This window comes from Populus alba, chromosome 14 (assembly GCF_005239225.2).
Source record: "Populus alba chromosome 14, ASM523922v2, whole genome shotgun sequence".
Lineage (NCBI taxonomy): Eukaryota > Viridiplantae > Streptophyta > Magnoliopsida > Malpighiales > Salicaceae > Populus > Populus alba.
The window spans coordinates 8,674,870-8,694,757 of NC_133297.1; the positions used below are offsets into that span (position 1 = coordinate 8,674,870).

Below are 19,888 nucleotides of genomic sequence, written 5' to 3' on the forward strand. Positions count from 1 at the left end.
GGGGTCCTTGGATTTTGCTCTCCCAGCACCAGAGAGCCAAGGACCCCCACCATTTCTTTCCCAATTTACAGCCGCCGTCTCCCCTGGCTTGGAGCCCGTTGGGGTTTTCCCCTTCGTCACCATTTTCCTTCCTTAGCCGCCAGCCATCAACACTCGGCAGCTGCTCACTCACCCCTCACCCATAACAAATCAGCACCGGCCACCCCCTTTTTCTTTGATTTTTTTTCCAGCCGCTCACCAGCAACACACCTGAACACCCCCCCCCCCCGCCTTTACATTTGATTTTTTTTTATACCAGCCGTCGCCTCAAGCTTCAATCCGGCGCTCCCCACTGTTTTTGATTTTTTTTCCAGCCATCTGAACCTCCACCAAAACAGCATCAACCCGATCTGACTTTGATCCTCTCCCAAAACAGACACAAGCTCTTCTTCTTTCAGCCGGCCACCATCCTTTTCTTCTCCCTCAGGAGAACCGGCCGCCACCCCCTCACCCTCCTCAGCCATGACTGCTTCCCCTTCGATTTCCTTCCTCAGCGACGGCCGAACAGCAGCGCCGGGGCAACACTTTCGCCCGCTCCACTGCCTTCAACCGGCCACCGAACAACAACTTCAGCAGCCACGGAGCAACCGCCCGATCTGCCACCCGAAGCAGAGGAGAAGAAGACGAAACCCAGCGACCACCGACAGCTCCTCCTCCACGACCGATCTGCCACCGGAGAAGAAGAAGAAACCCATAACAGACCGATCTGTAGAAGAAACAGATCCGAAACCGAGAAGAAGAAAAGGAGAAGTTGATCTGATGAAAAGAAAAAACCGAAGCAGATTTAAAGAAAACGGAAATAAAATCTAAAATCTACTGTGGTTGCGTGTTCTTGACTTTGCAGGTGGCTTTACTTCACACCGCCGGCAACGAAAGGATGATGGGAAGAAGTCGATCCAGCCCCACTGTTGCAGTGTTTTTTCTTGCGGCGGCGCGTGAACCCACGCGCCGCCAGTGGCGGGGGCGCGTGGGAGGACGCGCCGCCACTGTTCCTGCACACTGCTTCGGCTTGCAGAAGGGTTTGCCTGCAAATTTCTGGAGTTTTAAGGACTGTTTTGTAATTTTTAAATTAATTAATGTAATTTTTATTTATTTAATTTGAATTTGTATTTTGTATTTGTATTTGTATAGTGGATGTAAAAGAAAAGAAAAAAAAAAGAAAAAAAAAAAGAAAAAAAAAATAGTGAAAGTGTATGTGTGTGTTTGTATTTGTTTTATGAATTTGTTATTTTATTTATTTCTTTATGTATTTTTTAGGATAAAATTGCAAATCTATTAAAGAAGAATTTAATATTTTGATCGGATCACGGTTAAGAATTATTAACTTATACGTAAGTGATATTTCTAATTTCCGATGAAAAGACAATTATTAAAACTTCTTTAACACGTCAAAGCCACGAAGCAGCTTACCTCAGGTAGGGTGCGTTAGGGGTGCTAATACCTTCCCTAACCACAACCAGTCCCGTACCCGCGAATCTCTGACAAGACCAGTACATCCGGTTTCCTAGTAGCCCGAAATCAATTACTAGGTGGCGACTCCAACGAACCAAAAACGAGCAAAAACAACGAGACTTAAATCGCCAGCCGATGCCGCGCGCTGATATTTTTTTTTTTAGGGTGCGACAATCTTAAGAACCACCCCATAAATTATCACCATTGTCAAGACAATTCTAATGGTAACAAGTTTCATAATTAAGCTAAACGTTTCTTTGTAATCTAGCCTTTTGTGTTAGTGAAAGCCTTTAGAAACAAGCCTCGCTTTAAAATAACCAACTGACCCATCCGATTTTCATTTCACATGAAATACCCATTTTCTCCTAACATGATTGCAATTCTTGGGTGGGGAAACAAGGCTCCATGTACCATAATAAATAAGGGCAATGAGTTCATCTGATGTAGCTTGTTTCTAGTGTGGATTGCAAAGTGATTGGGTTATACATGTTGGTTTAATAATTGATAGTAGTGGGTGTTTAGTCACTGAATTTTATTGTTTAGGTTCATAAATGTTATTCATTGATCGATTGGTCATTTTATGGGTTCAGTGAGAATCAAATAGAGGTGGATCAATGTGATATGCATCTTAAGCTATCATGTTTTCTAAGGCTTGAGTGGTGTGTGAGGGTAGAGGAGAAGGAAAATATTGACATGACTAAGAGGAATTATGGCATGAATTTAAGGATTGTATATCTTGAAAATTAAAAGAATGGGAGGTAGAGCAGCTTCCTGAAGATGATGTGGAAATGGTGTTACCTCTTGATGTCACTGGTGGTGATTTTGACAAAGATTACATAGTGATGAGTGGCATAACTGTCGTGGATGAAGGAGATAAAGTTGGTTCATGTTTTTCAATTCAATAAGAGTGAGGATGTTTTTGGCTTTTTTTTTTTAATAGAACATGCCTAGATAGAAGGAGTTTTTGGGTTTTTGGGTCAAGGCATTTATATGCATTTTGGGTTGGGGAATAATAATTGCCTTAGGCTGCAACTTATTTGTGTTATGAGGCCCGATGAGGGAGAAATATAAGCAAATTTTTTTAGTTTAAGGTAGTTTGGTGGTTGATGAAATAATGCTTCAAAGGGTGATTTGTTATATAAAAGGGGTGTTAGTTATTTGTTTATAAGGTAGGTTATTGTTGAAAAAGCATAAAACCAATATGAGAGAGTTAAAGATGCATCATGTGAAAGGGTAGGAGCCATTTTTACCAAATGACAATGAAAATGCAAGGATACATCATTTTGTTGTGTTGTGTGATGAGTAGTAGTGTAATGATTTATACCATGTGTGCAAAACCATTTATTTAATGCAACAAATTTACCACCATAATTTGAGTATATGCTTTTTATTTTTTTTTATTGAAATCTATTTTTGACAAAATACTTAAATTGAGGAAATATTATGTTGACCCTAGATTTCATTTTCATTGGATAAAACCATATACATTTTGTAAAATGATCAACCAAAATCAAATACTACCTTGATCCATCAACACCAATTGGATTTGAGGGACCCTAAACATTAGTGTAAATTAAATCAAGTGAGGCATGACTTTGAAAACTATTGGTCTGAAATGGTTGTTTATGTGCTTTATTAATTGAACATGAGGTACAAAGATGAGAGCCATGTTCTTCTTTTTTAATTACAAGTGAAAACACTTGTAATAAGATGATGAATAATTTTTTAAAGCGAGTGTACAAGACATTTATGTCACCCATCTATTGATGTTCATTCATGCATATTTACAACCATTTTAGCAGAAGTCTTCACTAGTGATTTCAGAAGAGTGTAAACACCATTTTCACAAGTGCCTTTGAGTAGAATCACCCTCATGATCCGATCTTTAATAAGAAAAAACAAGGGATGCATTTCAACAAAAAAAAAAAACATTGTTTTGTGAGGTAAATTGATGGACTATAATGATATTTTTTTTCTATATTAGAAAAACAGATAGTATGATTTAATTGAAAAGTACGCGTGGGAGATAAGCAAACTTGAACAGTCACCTATGATAACTTCATCAATATCATTATATTCAGAGTGAACAAATAAATTAGTCAAATCACCAGTGATGTTGTGTGAAGCCTCTGAATCAATAAGACATTTTATGTCATTTAAATGTGAAATTGCAGCATAATTGGCAGTGGGTTCAAAAATATATAGACGTGGGTGATATTTGAATATGTTGTCTAACTACTCACAAAATTAACACTTTAAAGTGTATTTTTAATACACTACCTATCAATCTTATATTTATTATTCGGGCCTCTAGATTGATGATGAGATTTTTAAGTAGAGTCTTGTCGTGGAGAGCCATCATTTTGACTAGACCAAGTTTTTTAATAACCTTTGGAGTCTTGGCCATAAAATGAAAATCTAGGTTGGCGATTTAAGTAGTTGGCCGATGCAATTAGTTGTTAAGTTATGAATTCAAAGCGGAAGAGGCAAGTATCATACTCAACAAGAAGATCATAAAGTTTCTTGAATGCTAGTGGCTTTTCTCTTGCACGTATGGGTGTTACGATTCTATGGGATTCATTTCCCAGTCCATTAAGGATGTTCAAGGTTAAATCATCCTCTAAAATGGGATGATCAATAAGAAAGATTTCATCTGCTAGAGTTTTTACTATATGTGTATTCTTTAATTGTCTAATTCCATTTCTTAATTATTATGAGATTCTTCTTCAATTGTATTGCCCACGTGCGAGATTTGCTCGTATACATAGTATGAAATTTTTGTCATGCTTTTTGAAATGTTGTTGCAGTAAAAATAAATAGGGTGATTGTGGGTGCAGTAGATGTCAAAATGGCACTTAAGATAAGTTTATCTTGTCTTATATAATGAGTATTTTAGGGATTAGTAATGGAGGAATCGATTAGATATGGGTAATAATTATCACATGTGACATAATCAAGTAGGTTATATCCAATTATAAAGGCTTTAAATTGGGCACGCCGTTGAGAAAATGTTAATGGTGTGAGTTTTTTGTTTATTTGAGTAGATATATTAAGTGTAATACAAGATTTATTTGTTGGAGATGATGGAATGGAGATCAGATGGCAGGGGTTAAAATTTAACTATATTACTACTTAGTTTTGACAGATGTTTCACACATATAAATTACAATTATTTGTATGAAAAATAAATAGGAATTTACAAAGGCTATTTTAAGTAAGTATCCTAGAATAAAGGTTGTTCGTTATAGAGTAAAAACATAAAATACAATAGTTTTTACATCCTTGAATTGAGGCTAAGGATCTGTAGTGTCTTTTGTTGCTTAATTTAAGGATTTTTCTTGATTTGAGGATCCTTCCATTAAAAAATTTATATGTGCTCTTGTGTAATTGATTGTATTTGTTCTTTTATATTTCCTAACTTGTCAATTGGTTCGAGATTTTAGGGTTGTTTTTGTATAATATGATTTACATATCATTAATTAAAAACCTTATTTCCTTATATTAAACTTATTGAAAGTTTTTATTATTAGTTTATAAAGTAATTACTATTTCTGGGTATTTAATGCTGTTATGCCACATGCATTAAAGGAAAAAATAAATGTATAATAAAAAAAACATTAATATTTTTTTCATAAGTGATTTTAAAAAATATTTTTTGTATTATTGTGTCTACTGAGAGAGCTCTTAGCCACATGGATAGTTCAATATGTTCATCAGTGCCTGATTCTGAGTTGTGGATCATCCAAGGCACATTAACATGGCATGCTTCTCCTATTCAAACCAGGGTTTGAAACAAAATTTCTCTTCAAGAGAATAGATGGCGGCATGTGATTAAGGTAAGATCCAATATAAATTAAACTTTCTATTCGCTCATAAGATCTGAGCCATCTGAAGGACCACCAGGCTCCTCTCTTACATTGTCTTTTTGGTTCCTAAATACTTCTTCAACAAATTAAAAACAAATCCAACCATCTTTTTATATTTTCTTTTATCTCAAGAAAATAATATTTCTTGATAATTAAATTAGTAATTGATTATGGATCAAATTTATCAAATAATAACATAAATATCATAAACACCTTAAAAACCCAAATTATAACAAAATAAGCAATAGAATCAAACCTTCACACCAAAAAGTATATGTGTTGTAATAGATTTTCTTTCTATAACGCAAACCCATAACCTAGATTAGCATGGAAACTTGCTCAAAATTTAAAATCTCTAAATTGTTTATACACCTCCATCTTTTTTTATCAATTATCATGTAATAATAATAAAATAAAAAAAAATCTATATAAATATCAAATCAATTGTGATGCATCACAAAAAAAAAAACTCAAACAATTAAGACTGATTTACAAACGCAATTGCATTTTCTTGAATAATCATGATAGGTACCCTTAAAACTTCATTTAAATCCAAACAAAACTTCTCCTCTTAAACAAATTATGCATAAGTGGGCTTGTGAGATTGGGGATGTCATTTTTAAAATAATGTAGTTAGTTTGTATGAATATGGGAATTTGGCAGCCTCCACAATCTTTTATTATACTTAAATGACTTAATTAATCTCTCTCTCTCTCTCTCTCTCTCTCTCTCTCTCTCTCTCTCTCTCTCTCTCTCTCTCTCTCTCTCTCTCTCTCTCTCTCTCTCTCTCTCTCTCTCTCTCTCTCTCTCTCTCTCTAATATTAATGAACTTTAGACATAACTACTAAAATTCTAACACTTAGGATCCTTGATAAGATTTTATTTTTCTTCTCTTTTTTTTAATTAGCATTTAAATGATTTTTTTCTAAGAAGCCAAGTTTAACAGCAATAATTGCCAGATTAAGTTCCAAAATCTATTATAGCCAGAAGGCTAATGGGTTATCAACCATAAAAAGTCCACTAGATGATTAAAAAATTATCAAATCTAATATAAATTTGCAAACTTTCTTTAGTGATAGAAAAGAAAACCCTTCTCGACTTGTACAATTGATGAAGGAGACTCAAAACATTCTAAGAATATAAAATTCTAAATTATATCAATATAGATAAGCTTAAAACATGTTAAATAATTGTTTTAGTGATGACATGAAAATGCTGATAAAGGCTAACTTGAACAAGGAAATACTTAAAATTCCATAATTTTTTGCAAAATGGTTATTGTTAAGGTTCACATATTGACCAACTCTTAGAGTGAAGCAATCCAAAATGAAATTCCATGGCTGATCAACTTAAACATCTAGTAAATTAGACTTATAATCTCATCATATGTCCATAATTCTTTATTGTTGTAAGTTAGAGATTTCACCTCAAATGGGAAATAAAAAGTATTCATTTAAAAGGACAACATATAGTTCATAAATGAAATGATAGGTGAGAGGATTGCCACTGGTTGGTTGCAGATCTAAGAGTTGCACTCCTAGGTCAATTTCAAAAGGTTTTTTTTTTTTTTTTTCTTAACATTGATGAGTAGTAGTTATTTAATAAGGCATCAGTTTTTTTAACGTTAATCGAGAGTTGTTTCACCTTATTCTATGGTCTCAGGTTGGATTGATGCTTATTAAGGATAGTAAAATGTGAAGTTGAAAGTTAAGAGTTTGTTTCTAAACCCTCAGACTCGTAAAGCTAATGTTGATATAATTAAGGACCATCCATTTATCTTATTATTTGGTAAACTTAAAACATTATTTTCAAGTAACCACTAAAGGCATCTCCACTATTAAATCAAACGAGTAAGGAATTGTAAATTTTTTATTCGATGAAGTATAGAACCCATCTACTACTGCCCCAACAGGCCAACACTGACCATCCTTTCAAGTCGGACTCTGCAAATTACGAATAAGTCTAACATACAAGTAATGTTGGTTCGTTATAAAGAAATGGATTTGCTAGATATATAAAGGAGGTGTCAAAAGGAAAGGAAAGGGGTTACGGAATGGGTAAGAAATGAAAAAAAAAAAAAAAACTCAATTGATTCAAAGAGATGCAGAAGAATAGAAAAATAGGAAGCATTCTTATATTTTTAACCTAATTTATCTTGTTTTTGGGGATAAATTAACATATTTGGTAGATCTCATATATTTTGTTTATAAATTTTGTACTTAATGGAATAATATGTGCATGAGTTATTAAATTTCTCCCATATTTGGTCTTTTTATTTTCTAATAGCATGAAACTAGATTTTTTGTTCGCACTACACCACCATCAATTTTTTTCTAACATAAAAAAGATATTCAAATGATGATAACTTGAGTGAACGTTGGTTAACTTAACTAGTACATGAACCAGGATAACCCCAGAGGAAGGAAAGAAAAAAAAAAAAAAAGTTCAAGGCCTAACAAGGCTAATTTCAAATGATAAAACTGAAAAAAAAAATATAATTAAAAAAAAAACATGAAAGGAAAAAACCTAAGTCAACTTAGCTTCACTTTACTAATCCACCACCCACAACATAAGATTGGAATAAGAGAATTATTTTTATTTAAAAGGACCTAGAAAAAAGGATCAAAACTAAATAAATAAATAAAAACAATTGATAAAAACTTGAGTCACACTAAGTTAACCTACAAAGCATGTGACTTGGGATAACCTTATAGAAAAAAAATAAAAAAATAAGAAATCTCATGACCCAATAACCCAACGTCAGAAGATGAAATTAAAAAAAAATAAAAACATTGAAAAAAATGTAAAACAACCCTTGTTAACTTAACTAGCACATGACCGGAGATAACCCCGGAAGAAGAAAAAGGAAAAAATAGAAAGCTTAAGATCCAATAATCTAATGTGAGTGGTAGAAATTAAAAAATATATATATGTAAGAAAAAAGTCACAACTAAATCGGACTAATCTTCGAAACCAGTAACTTTAGTCATGAGACCAAGATGTCCCTATAGAAAACAAAGAAAAAAATCTTGAACAAAACTCTTAACCATCAAAAAATAAAAAAGAAAACAAATAGTAATCCAAACAATGAGGACTAAATTTTATGTAAAAACTAATGAAAGAAAATAATAAGAGACTTAATCAAAAAATAAAATAAGTAAATGATAAACAAAAAGAAACTAAGAGAATGATGACCAAAATTGAATTAAAAAAGCAAATGAAACAAAATGTTGAGGGAGAAATTGAAACAAAAAAACAAATTTAAAAAATCATATAAAAAGAAATAAGTAAAAGAATGAGGACCAAAATTGGATAAAAAACAAATGAAACAAATTGTTGAGGGACTAATTGAAAGAAAAAAAATTTAAAAATGATAAAAAAAAATAGCAATTAAAAAAATAAGTATTATTCTGGAAAAAAAAATGAAATAAAATGTTGAAGAACAAAATTGAAAAAAAAAAAACAAACCAAGAAAAGATTAAAAAAAAACCAAAAAATTAGTATCAAATCTGATATAAAAACAAAACAAAATCAAATGAAAAATGATGAAATTGAAAGGGAAAAAAAAAAGCAATTTAAAAAGAATTCAAAACAAAGAAAGACCGATCAAAAGAAAAATGATCATAATTGAAAGACAAAATAAATGAGAGGACAACCTTGATTTTTGGTTAACCTAGCACAAATTTCAAGAAGTGAAGATAGGAAATAAAAAAAAAGAGAGAGAGAAAAAACCATTATAATGTGAGCAACACGCACCACCTCATAAGCTTCACCATCACTAGACGTTTCGGACAACACAATGGTTGGGAAATTTTGGTTGTTGCATATATCGTCTGATGGGTAATGATAGAGTCCATTTGTTAGTGCGCCAACGAATTTTTCTTTTTTATTATTATTTTTATTTATGAAAATAGTAATTTTCCCTTAATAAAAATAGAGTATAAAAAAAAAAAAAAGCCATACAGAAAATACTGAAATAACCTTTGACTCATCTTTAATTTTCTTTACTTTCAATTATACATAAAAGCTCTTGAGCCTTTCTACTTCGTTTTGCCTTTTAAGGGCATTTATATAATTCTACTGTGCATAAAAATATAATCTATTAAAATATTCATAATCAATTTACAAATAATATTTATATCTCATAGAAAATTATCATTATAACCCTGCAAGCAAAGCAAAAACTTTGTGCAGAAAAGAGCAAAATAATAATTACAATGTTGAAGTCCACAGTAAATTACCTTATAGTCTACAGTAAAGTACTGAAGAGTTAGCTGTTTTTAATAATGTAGAAGTGATTTATATTGGGTCCCATATTATTATTTTTTTATCTCTTTTGTTTTTTGGGTTTTTAAGTTAGCTGCTGAGAACCGTTTGATCAACCTAGATCTGAAAGTAGCCGCTCAAATTTCAAATACCCTCCCCAATAGTCGACCGTTAGAGAAGAGAGTTGTTCCGATTTTTTTGAACTTTGAGCGTCAACTTCAAGCAAGCGATCTAAATCTAAACAGTAATAGGGCTTAGCTCGCTCAAGGACAAAAGTCTGTAAAAAATTCAATGGATCACAGCTTAAACTATACCCCAAATTTCTCTGCTTTTACTTCGGATTAAAAAACTTCAACAAGAAATACACAACTCCAAACAGAGATGATGTTCATGAGGCGCCATGGCTGGCAACGCCCTCTCCACCCTTTACAGGTGCATCTCACATTTTCTTTTAACTTCAACCTCTCTGTATTCTGAAAAATTAACTGTTTAAACTATATATAAAATATTATAAATATATATATTTGTTGGGTTCTTGAATGAATATAGAAAGGCTCTTCCTTTTCTTCGATCGAGCAACCCATAAATAGTAACACTAGTTTCGTACTACTCATTTACGGAACTTGTTGTCTTTGTACTTGAAAAATGAAAAAAATATGAATATCCCATCTGCTGAATTCCTTAATTTTTGAATGCCACAGTGCAGTTTAAAGTTTAAACCATCCAATTATTATATTCATTGTTGCATTGCAGATGGTGGGAATGGCAGTTTACAGTTTTCTGGTTGTGACCTTCTACGCATTCCTTGGACTTTTCCTTGGAAACAGAATTGCTGAAATTACAGTCACTGCAATCTTTACTTTTGTGGTAATGTTGATGTCAAAACATGCCTAAAATCTGTCCTTTCTTTACAAACTGGCCGAAAAATTAACTCATGATTCATTTCTCTCCCCCTTTTTTTTTCAGGCAGTTTCGGTTATGTTCCTGTTTATTAGGTGCATTGCCATTGATCCAACTGATAAGACCAGGTTTAGAAAGAAGAAAAGAGCTAAATCAAATGGGTTTTCAAAGTTAAATTATGGGTTTATAATGAGTCAGATATTTGTGAGGTTTTTTAGAAGGATAGAAAGAAAGATCCTTAAAACTTTTATAAGGAGAAAGTATTTGGACCCTTTAAAGGTCAGTGCTCAAATGGAGCCATTGCTTCCATTTCCACTTGTCATGAAGGATGATGCAGTTTCACCTGATCCGAAAGATGATGACATATCTTATTGCTCGCTATGTGATTTTGAGGTCCGGGCATATTTACATTAATTAACAATATCTCATTTGGATAATACATTGCTGACTGCAATATATATGTCTCAGGTAAAGAAGCACAGTAAGCACTGTAGGACCTGTAACAGGTGCGTTGAAGGATTTGATCACCATTGCAGGGTATGGATTTGGGTGTTTCTTTAAGGATTGAATTAATGATCATCTTCTGCCTTTGTTTCTCATGAAGTTAAATTTTTGTGGTCCAGTGGCTAAACAACTGTGTTGGCAAGAGGAATTACACAACTTTCATTCTTCTGATGATATTTGTCTTGTTAATGGTCAGTAGCTTTGTGTCATTAGATTGTTAGAAACAGCTAATTATGTTTGTGTCTTTAGATTGCTAGAAACAGCTAATTATGTTTCCTAATGAACTTGCGCTTTTTCAATCAAATTGTTATACAGTTGATTATAGAAGGAGGAACTGCCACTGCCATATTCGTGAGGTGTTTTACTGATAAGAAAGGAATAGAGAGGGAGCTGGAGAGGAGGCTGCAAGTAGAGTTCCCAAGAGCGGTTCTTGCCACAGTATCAGTAATATATAGCTTATGTTACATTCTTCGGTGGATGTTTTATAATTTTTTATCTGATTGTCGGTATTCATTAGTTTCTACTTGTCACAATGTTACAGGTTTTGTTGGTTTTAATGACAGCTTATAGTTCAGCAGCCATGGGACAACTTTTCTTTTTTCACGTGGTTCTCATACGCAAGGTAATTATAATGTTTGCCTTGGAAACCATTACTGAAAACATCATTTATGTTGGGTTAGTGAGGCAAAGCAAGGACTTGATGGCTAAGAAACGTGATCCACCTGGCTATTCTTTGTTCATTTCTACTGCCTGCTTCCAATTACCCCCACTTCCTTCAACAAGAAACGAGTTGTTGGGTTGGAGCCTCAAAAAACGAGCACTTGTCTTGGTATTAGGAACGCAAAAATGTGTTTCTAGATGCAAGATACAAGGAAAATGACAATTTCCATTACTTTCATAGTTCTGGCACATGTTTAGAAGTAACGGCAACCCAGTTTCTTTTGGCAGATTCATGCATCGCATGATAGATGCAGCTACCTTAAACCATACAAGTAGACTGGAAATCAATTCCTAATTTTTATCTGGTTGGTTGGCGTTGAGAATCATGTCAAATATAGGTGCGAGGACTCTCTTGATTTGCCAACCTTCTACATAGTAGTTTCTATCTCTGAGCGAGATTTTAAGGATTAGGATTGTCATCATGTCAGGTGACAACATGTTCCATAAGGGATTGATCTACTGAAAGGATTACCTTCTGAACACTAAAGGATGCTAACAAATCGGGGCCCTTTTGTGCTGGTTCAGATTTAGAAACAACACAAACCAAAACTTTTTTAGTTCGTCCTGCACTGCACTATGAAACTTTTATGTTAATTGCTTCCCTAATCTAAACTAGTGTTTTGATTATTTATTGCTGCAGGGAATGAGAACATATGATTATATCCTGGCTATGAGAGAGGTGAACGAATCAATGGAACTAGATCCATTTGATGATTCAGATTTCTCTTCAGACTCGGATTTTGACTCTCCTAAAAAATCAACAATTGTTTCACGCTTTATTTGTGGTCATAGGGAAAATCAGGTGCGTGTTAGACTGCCTACCTTGATATTGCACTTTGAGAAGAGATAATATCAACCTAATACATGGTTCATCTTTTTTCAGAACCCTGCAAGTCTGTCAATAAGAATTGATAGAGATCCCGAGTCTTCTACCTTAACCAAGAAACAAGGCTTTCATGCAAGCATCAATCCATGGAAACTAATCAAGTTGAGCAAAGAGAAAGCTCTGCTAGCAGCCGAGAAGACCAGAGAAAGGATTATGAAACAGAAACCAGTAGAGCAACCATTAAGGCCCCTACCCTTGGAGTCAAAATGTGGACCCTTGATGAACCAAGAGAAGAATATGACCACTATGGAATCAGGTTCAACACCACTCGTTTCCAAAGGGAGGGCCCCAGTGTCACCCGGAAGGTTCTCAAGTCCAAGAAGGCGATTTTCTGGCTCCCAGAGCATGTTTTCTGGCTTCATACCTTCGCCAAAGAACAAGTATAGAAGTAGTTTTGATTTGAAGTTGACAGAAGTTTCCAGGGAGCTTGAAACCTATATTTCGAAGCAGGTTTTATGTTCTGTTATGAAGGAAGATGCCCATGAGGCTTCCCCAAAATAGTTTATGCGCTTGATTTCTCGAATTCTCAGCCTTTGAGAAAGATTTGTCGATTAATTAAGTGTATTATAGACGAGTTTCTAAGTGAAGTGTTTAAATCTATACATGTGTTTTGTTCCTTTCTTTAAGAATTTTGTATTACCTGGAGCACTCAGTACAGATTCTTTTTTTCATTGGAAAGCAGGACACCAAGTGTATGATCCTTTCCCTGGAATATTTTCTTCTTCTCTCAAATGTGCTTCTCTATTTTTAGTCTGGGTCCTTCAGTTTACAGGTCGTACATTTTTAGGCGTTTACCTGCTCCTATCATGAAAACTGAAGCACTTGGCTCTTTTCTGTCAAGCAGAAGTAAATTCCAAAATGATTCAGAAGTACCAGCCGTGCTGTTGTTCTTTCGGCATAGTTAGGCATTAGGCAATTTATCCAGAGTAATTGAGATGGTTTCTCAGTCCTGTTCTTATTCTAGAGAGACCAGCCTAATACTTTCGCCTTCTGCAATTTCTTCAACACCAAAAGATCACAAAACGAGAAATGTCCAAAATGGTGTGAAATGCTCTTTTCTTTTTGTTGTTTTCCACGCTTACACAGAGGGTTTTGAAGATATAAGCCCGTTCTATTATCACTTTATGATGAAAGAAAAAAAAAATCACTGGATTATTTGTTACTGCACACAGAGTTACAGGAAAAATCATCTCTCGGGACTGTTTTCACAAGTCAACAACCACAAATCAGCAACTTCAAGCAACTTTATATGTCAGGATTTCCTCTTAAAGGTAATGAGCGGCGGTGTGGAGAATGGCAAGAATCAAATCTTGAACTACGTTGAACGTTCACCGTAGAGCGTGACTTAATCACCAAACAAATGCTATTATGCCACCATTAATTTACCATGACAATCAAGCACCTCTGTTTCAGTACTTGAACTTTGCACGTGATGTGATGGATAGTAACAACCTGAGTAATGGTCAGGGATGATTGTCTCCCTGAGAGGCTCACAAATTTCTGGGGAAACAGCTTCAGAATATCCTTGGATATATGAACAATTCCATGGAGACTTGGAGGTCACACTGAGGTTTATGTTCGATAGGCAAATGTCAAGAAAAGTATCCCCTTCTAAACCTTCTAAAAGGCCAGCATATTTAATGTTCTGTCCTGTGACATCATCAATGGTTATCCGTTCTATTAAAGGGAGAGCCTTTGGATCATAAGACTCGTCTGGGTGATCTCCATATTGACCAGTGAACCTTATAGCTGTTTTGACATCAGTCAAGCTCATATTTGATATATAGATGTTCCTCACATAGCCCCCCCTTCCGGGAGACGTTTTTATCCTGATACCTGTACTCGAATTGTAGAAGGTAAGATTTTCTGCGTGAACCTCTGACACTCCTCCAGACATCTCGCTTCCAATTGCAATCCCTGCACTAGTAGTTTGTCCAACAAGCCCGCGAATGGTAATGTTTTTGCTAGGACGATCATACGATGTGCCATACTCGTCCCACCCACTTTTGATGGCAATTATATCATCGCCGGTGCTAATATAACAGTCTTCAATGCAAACATCATCAGAAGAATCTGAGTCCATTTAAACACATGGGTAAGAGCCCTATGAAGTATTTACAGAAAGTAATTGAAAATGGGTAGGACAATGAGAAGGTAACTTGCATCTTGCAGAGATATTTCTAACTTTAAAAACCAAGCAACAAAATAGCCGCATTCTATGACAGTACATGAGGGCAAGAAAAGTAAAAGAAACTTACTATTACGAACTCGTGAGTTTGATTTTGACCAAAGAGAAATGTGAACTTTCTTATTTATAATTTGCATCTCAAACTATAGATTTCTGATTCATAAACTACAGGTGAACATTTTCCAGCCTGGTAGAGAAAGCTCACCTGGATCAATCCCATCGGTGTTTGGTGAATCAAGAGGAGCAAGGATCGTGACATTCTGGACAATAACTTGGCTGTTCATCCAGAAAAACAGTCTCAAGTCTCCCCCTAATTCATAAACGCTTCACTTTTGCACAGTTTTATATGATAATGTAGATACTTCAAGTCTAACAAACAAGGAAGAGATATGCAATATAAATGATTTGGAGAGGACAGACCTGCAGTAAACAGGGTGAATGGTCCAGAAAGGTGAATTTAAGAAGGTCAGGTTTGACATGACCACCCCAGTAGTGTTCATCAATTCAACCAGATGGGGCCGGGTGTAGTCCAGGGTTTCATTTCGGAACCAGTTCCACCATATGCTGCCTTGACCATCAATAGTCCCATTGTCACCTGCATGGTGAAACCAGTACCACTACTAAAGCATACTTAAATACTAGTACTCATAAAAGGAAATGAACACTTGTAGATGTCACTGACCTGTTATAATAACATCTGTTAAATTACGACCATAAATGAGGCTTTTGTGTCTCCTCCCAGGCAACTCCCTCCCTCGGCCATATGATGGTAGTGAATCAATAACTGGCCAATCATCAGAGTTCTGGAATTTTCAGGTTAAGTTATTTAGTACTATGGCTAAAATATCATACCTATAGACCCAGAATCAAAAGAAAAGGGCACCGCACATTTAAACTGGGGGGCAATTTGCACAGATGGACTAGCACTAAGGCACCACAAATCATAGGTTAATTATCACTCTTGCATCAATTAGTAGATCAATCCCATGGAATATAGATTTTCTCATATTCAGGTAAAGATAACTTTACTGTCATGCACAGCCTAATGACCATTTTATCAAAACAATAGTTTCTATCTTTTAGATTAACACCGTCCAAATTCTACAGATAGAATAACAGCAAACAAATAGACTGCAGATAACTGGAAACGATTTTAAGGAACATTTTGTGCACATATTCTCCGGCATGGATGTTAGGACTCACAGTTGATCCAAGAATGATGGCATCCTTATCCAACCACAAAGTCAGATGACTGATAAGATCAAAGCTTCCTGTAAGCCACTGGCCAGCTGGGACAAAGAGCTTGGCCCCACCCTTGTCAGCAAATGAATTGAGATAGAAGATGGCATTCTGGAATGCCTTTGTGTTGAGAGTGACCCCATCTCCAACCGCACCAAATTCAGTAATAGCAACACTGTGAGGTCGAATCACTGCCGGGTTGCCCCGTTGGCAATGTGAGTTGCCCCTGATAGCCCATGGAGCATCAATGAACAACGCAAGTAACAGCAGCACATCCACTAGCTGAAAAATATGGTCAGAGATCATTAAGTAGAGTTAAGAGATCTGAATTAAAGTCTTTTCGTTTCTCTCCTTGTGTTACTAGCTAATCATAGTGAGCAATGATGAATTCTTATATACAAGTGGGGTAATGTTGGTATCCTTGATCATCTTAAAAACTCAGAAGCTAGCTTATACGGAAACAGGATATAAAGAAGACAAGTCATGTAAACTACAATGTAAATCAAAATTGGAAGAAATACTGAAAGATATATGTTGAGTAAAACACTTTAAACAGGCGAGAATGTATCTTTATACCAATTCATAAGCAATTAAGCACGGATTTCATGCCATATCAGTTACCGATGGATAGAAAAGCTAGCCATTTGAGCTACATTTTGCCAGAAAGATATTAAACTGGACAACAGCCATAGTTTTTGGCCAAGAAAAGGAAAATAACAAACAGTTCTGGGTCAACACTTAATAACAAAGAAAGAGAAGGAGGAACTCTTCTCAATCAGATCCCAAGCAAATGATTTTCGTTTCAATTATGTTAGACTTCATGACTGTAATTTCTGAGTGAAATAGGCTGGGTCAGGCAATGCTTTACATTTTCTTGAGATCATACACTAATTTAATTATCTACAGGGGAAAAAGAGGGTCTAAACAAGGAAACAAGAACAAAAGGAGTTAAATTAAGAAATGATCAAGCAACTCACAGTAAAAGATCTCCTCATATGACTAAGATCTGCTGTTTCCTTTTTTGAGCCCAAGCAGCTTAATCTTTCCACCTTGTTTACCAGATAATAAAACCCAACAAACAAATTCCCTCAAAGTAAGAGAGCTTGATAAAGATGAGGGGCGGGATCTTGATGATCAAGATCTCTCCCTAAGCAAGAAATGCAAGTGTCTGCTGTCTGTGAGTGTGATAACTGATTAGATATTGAGACAAACAACCACCAACAATACCATCCAAAGAAAAAAAAAAAAAAAAAAAAAATCATTGAAAGTGACCGTTGCTGCCAGCCAAAAATCAAGCAGTAGGTCCCCCTAATTGTTCCTTCACTTAGCCTGCTACTCCATTACTTCACTCACTCACATGTTCTTCTTCAAAGAGTACCACTACACTTTGAACTAATTAATGAACACTCGAAAAAAGCAAATTAAAGGGGCTGAAACACTCGATGAAATCGAAGTTGGGTTGGTGTTTAAACACTGATATTCGAGCTAAAACAGTGGTGTCTGTTTTTCACTTTGATGGTTTTAGTTCTTCTGTATTTCCCTTGATGGGAGCTAATTAACACTGACGGGAGTTGATATTTCCTAGAGAGAGATAGTGTGAGTGTGTGTGTGTGTGCATGGGATGAGGAGGGGTATATCTCTCTCTTACTTTCTTTCTCCGTCTCCCTCCTCTCTATAGGCCTGTCTTCTCATGTGACAAACTCACATTTTTAGTTTAAGGTTTGGAGAATCTAATCCTACAACTCACCTGCCCTGTGATTTTACTTCTTCAATCATCATTCACTTGGCCCCCTTTTTTTAGGAAGCCTTTTCGCCGAGAGGGAAATCTTTTTTTATGGGATTTCATGAATTAACCTTTTTCTTTGGATAGAAATTTGACTGCAGATTTAAATATCGTAGCACTAGAATATGAAAGATTTTAAAAAAGAAATTATTCCATTATTTTTATGGATGGATTCGTATATATGATCCTATCATGTTCTCATGAAAATAATACAGGAATGTCTATATATATATATATATATATAACTTCCCTTTTCCCAACCAAAAAATCCCAATATATGCAAAAGAAAAATTACACGCATGTATTTACAAGTCAAAGATTGTCTCGTGAAGTATAATTTCCCTTTTTTGACATATATATGGTTGTAGGCAATGGAAGAAAATAGAATATGGTCACGTTGTTTTATGAAAATTCAAATTAATTTTGGTTATATATTTCCATCAAAATACAAGGAGGTTAAGGCCATGAGGATCAAAATCTTCATGAATTCCTTGGTCTTGACATGAAATTAAAGCGTATATATCTTCGACGAGGTAAGAGAGATGGAGTCAATTAGTCTAAATATATGAAAATTATTTTGAAAGATATATAGTATAATTAGGCTCGTTAGCAATCAGCTATTTCGTTTTCAGACGTTGTATCGAGGACCAACGATCGGTAAGGTAGTTTAGGCGAAGAGAGTGGTGCATTAACCAGAAAACCTTGAGCTCGAGATTTTTAATCTTTCCCTGTCGATACATTAAGGGGGAAAAAATGCATGCCCTTTCAAAAAAGTGCCATCTTTTCACCTGTTTCTGTTTTTATTCCTGTAGTTTTATGGAGTTGCGATCATAGCTGGAAGGAGGAGGCGGAGGGAGGGAGGGAGGAGACAAGGACAAGAACTAGCTTATGGAAACACAGCTGTGCTGTGTTTTTTGGGAAGTGATGGGCCCTAGCTCCATGAAAACCATTGCTTGCGATTTATTTATTGCCCGTTGCCTGCATTTATAGAGAGAAAACACAGCTGTGCTTAGCTATTGTAATTTTGCAACTGCCAAAAATGTTTGAACTGCGAAAACACGAATCCCCATTTCATGATTTCAAGAACCGTTAAAAACTAAAAAGGTTAATTTTGCTTTAATAAAAAATCGAAAGAGCACGCTTGACCTTGACTGATCCTCGCACCAGTACTGATTAAACTCCAACAAAAGAGAAAAAGCTGAGCTGTGACTCCATGTTTACCCGAGCCTCAGAATTCAATTCAAGTGTGGACTCTTCTACTCCTTTGGCTTTAAAGCTTGGGACCATTCAACAGCCTGTTTTGTTTTTACATTATAAAAACGTTTCCAAATAACTTTAATTTTTTTTTTGGTTTAAATTTTTTTTTAAATCATTTTGATTTATTAATATCAAAAATAAATTTTAAAAAATATTATTTTAATATATTTTTAAACAAAAAACATTTTAAAAAACAATCGTTATCATAAATATTGTTCATCACATTTTAAAACCTAAAAATACAAGGAATAAGTGGTAGTTATACCCTCTATATTTCACGAAAAATATTTTTTATGTGGTAAAAATATTTATAATTCAATTATAAAAGCAACCCTAAATCTGAATTTGTTTTCAGGTTGTGCTGAAGTTTCCCTTGATAATTTAGAGTTTTTAAGATTTTGATGAAAAAAGATTATCAAAGTTAAAAAGAAAAGGCAATCTGCTTCTGCTTTTGTAATAACAAGTTCTAAATTGGGCATCAATTATAGCTATGGACTCAAGATTTGCATTTTCACTTTGATATATAGCTAGCATTGCTCCAAAGACTTAAAAAAAAAAATTCATTTGAGAGTGTATATGTTATTGCTTTTCAATGTAATTTTTACTTAAAAATATATTAAAATAATATTTTTTTATTTTTAAAAAATTATTTTTTATATCAGTGCATGAAAATGATCTGAAAACACCAAAAAAATATTAATTTGAAGCAAAGAAAAAAATAAAAAAATTTATTTTATTTTTAAAATGCTTTTAAAACATAATATTCTAAATTTAAAGATTTGCTAACA

The 19,888-nt window shown here is 34.6% G+C and overlaps 2 protein-coding genes across 2 annotated transcripts; one reads left to right on the forward strand and one right to left on the reverse strand.

The window, feature by feature from the left end:
- Nucleotides 1-9,757: 9,757 nt before the first annotated feature.
- On the forward strand, nucleotides 9,758-13,473 carry LOC118041131 (protein S-acyltransferase 18). Its single transcript, XM_035048287.2, has 9 exons — nucleotides 9,758-10,055; nucleotides 10,377-10,490; nucleotides 10,590-10,916; nucleotides 10,992-11,060; nucleotides 11,147-11,218; nucleotides 11,343-11,471; nucleotides 11,569-11,649; nucleotides 12,388-12,549; nucleotides 12,631-13,473. Exons 1-9 carry the CDS (start codon nucleotides 10,005-10,007, stop codon nucleotides 13,132-13,134), a joined length of 1,509 nt encoding a protein of 502 aa, XP_034904178.1. The 5' UTR covers nucleotides 9,758-10,004; the 3' UTR covers nucleotides 13,135-13,473.
- Nucleotides 13,474-13,663: 190 nt separating this feature from the next.
- On the reverse strand, nucleotides 13,664-17,842 carry LOC118041132 (probable polygalacturonase). The gene is made up of 6 exons (XM_035048288.2): nucleotides 17,038-17,842; nucleotides 16,025-16,342; nucleotides 15,504-15,624; nucleotides 15,242-15,416; nucleotides 15,027-15,097; nucleotides 13,664-14,706 (listed from the first exon to the last, which is right to left on the reverse strand). The coding sequence occupies exons 1-6, from the start codon at nucleotides 17,053-17,055 to the stop codon at nucleotides 14,000-14,002; spliced, it is 1,410 nt and encodes a 469-aa protein (XP_034904179.1). The 5' UTR covers nucleotides 17,056-17,842; the 3' UTR covers nucleotides 13,664-13,999.
- Between the last annotated feature and the right edge of the window lie 2,046 nt (nucleotides 17,843-19,888).

Bases quoted from the DNA above. Each gene is read 5' to 3' on its own strand.
- LOC118041131 (XM_035048287.2), top strand. From the start codon at position 10,005: ATGATGTTCATGAGGCGCCATGGCTGGCAACGCCCTCTCCACCCTTTA. The intron at 11,061-11,146 runs GTATGGATTTGG...TTTGTGGTCCAG, and splicing joins GATTTGATCACCATTGCAGG to TGGCTAAACAACTGTGTTGG. The intron at 11,472-11,568 runs GTAATATATAGC...ACAATGTTACAG, and splicing joins CGGTTCTTGCCACAGTATCA to GTTTTGTTGGTTTTAATGAC.
- LOC118041132 (XM_035048288.2), bottom strand. The intron at 15,417-15,503 runs GTCAGTGACATC...TTCACCATGCAG, and splicing joins AACAGATGTTATTATAACAG to GTGACAATGGGACTATTGAT. The intron at 15,098-15,241 runs GTCTGTCCTCTC...CTGGATGAACAG, and splicing joins ATTCACCCTGTTTACTGCAG to CCAAGTTATTGTCCAGAATG.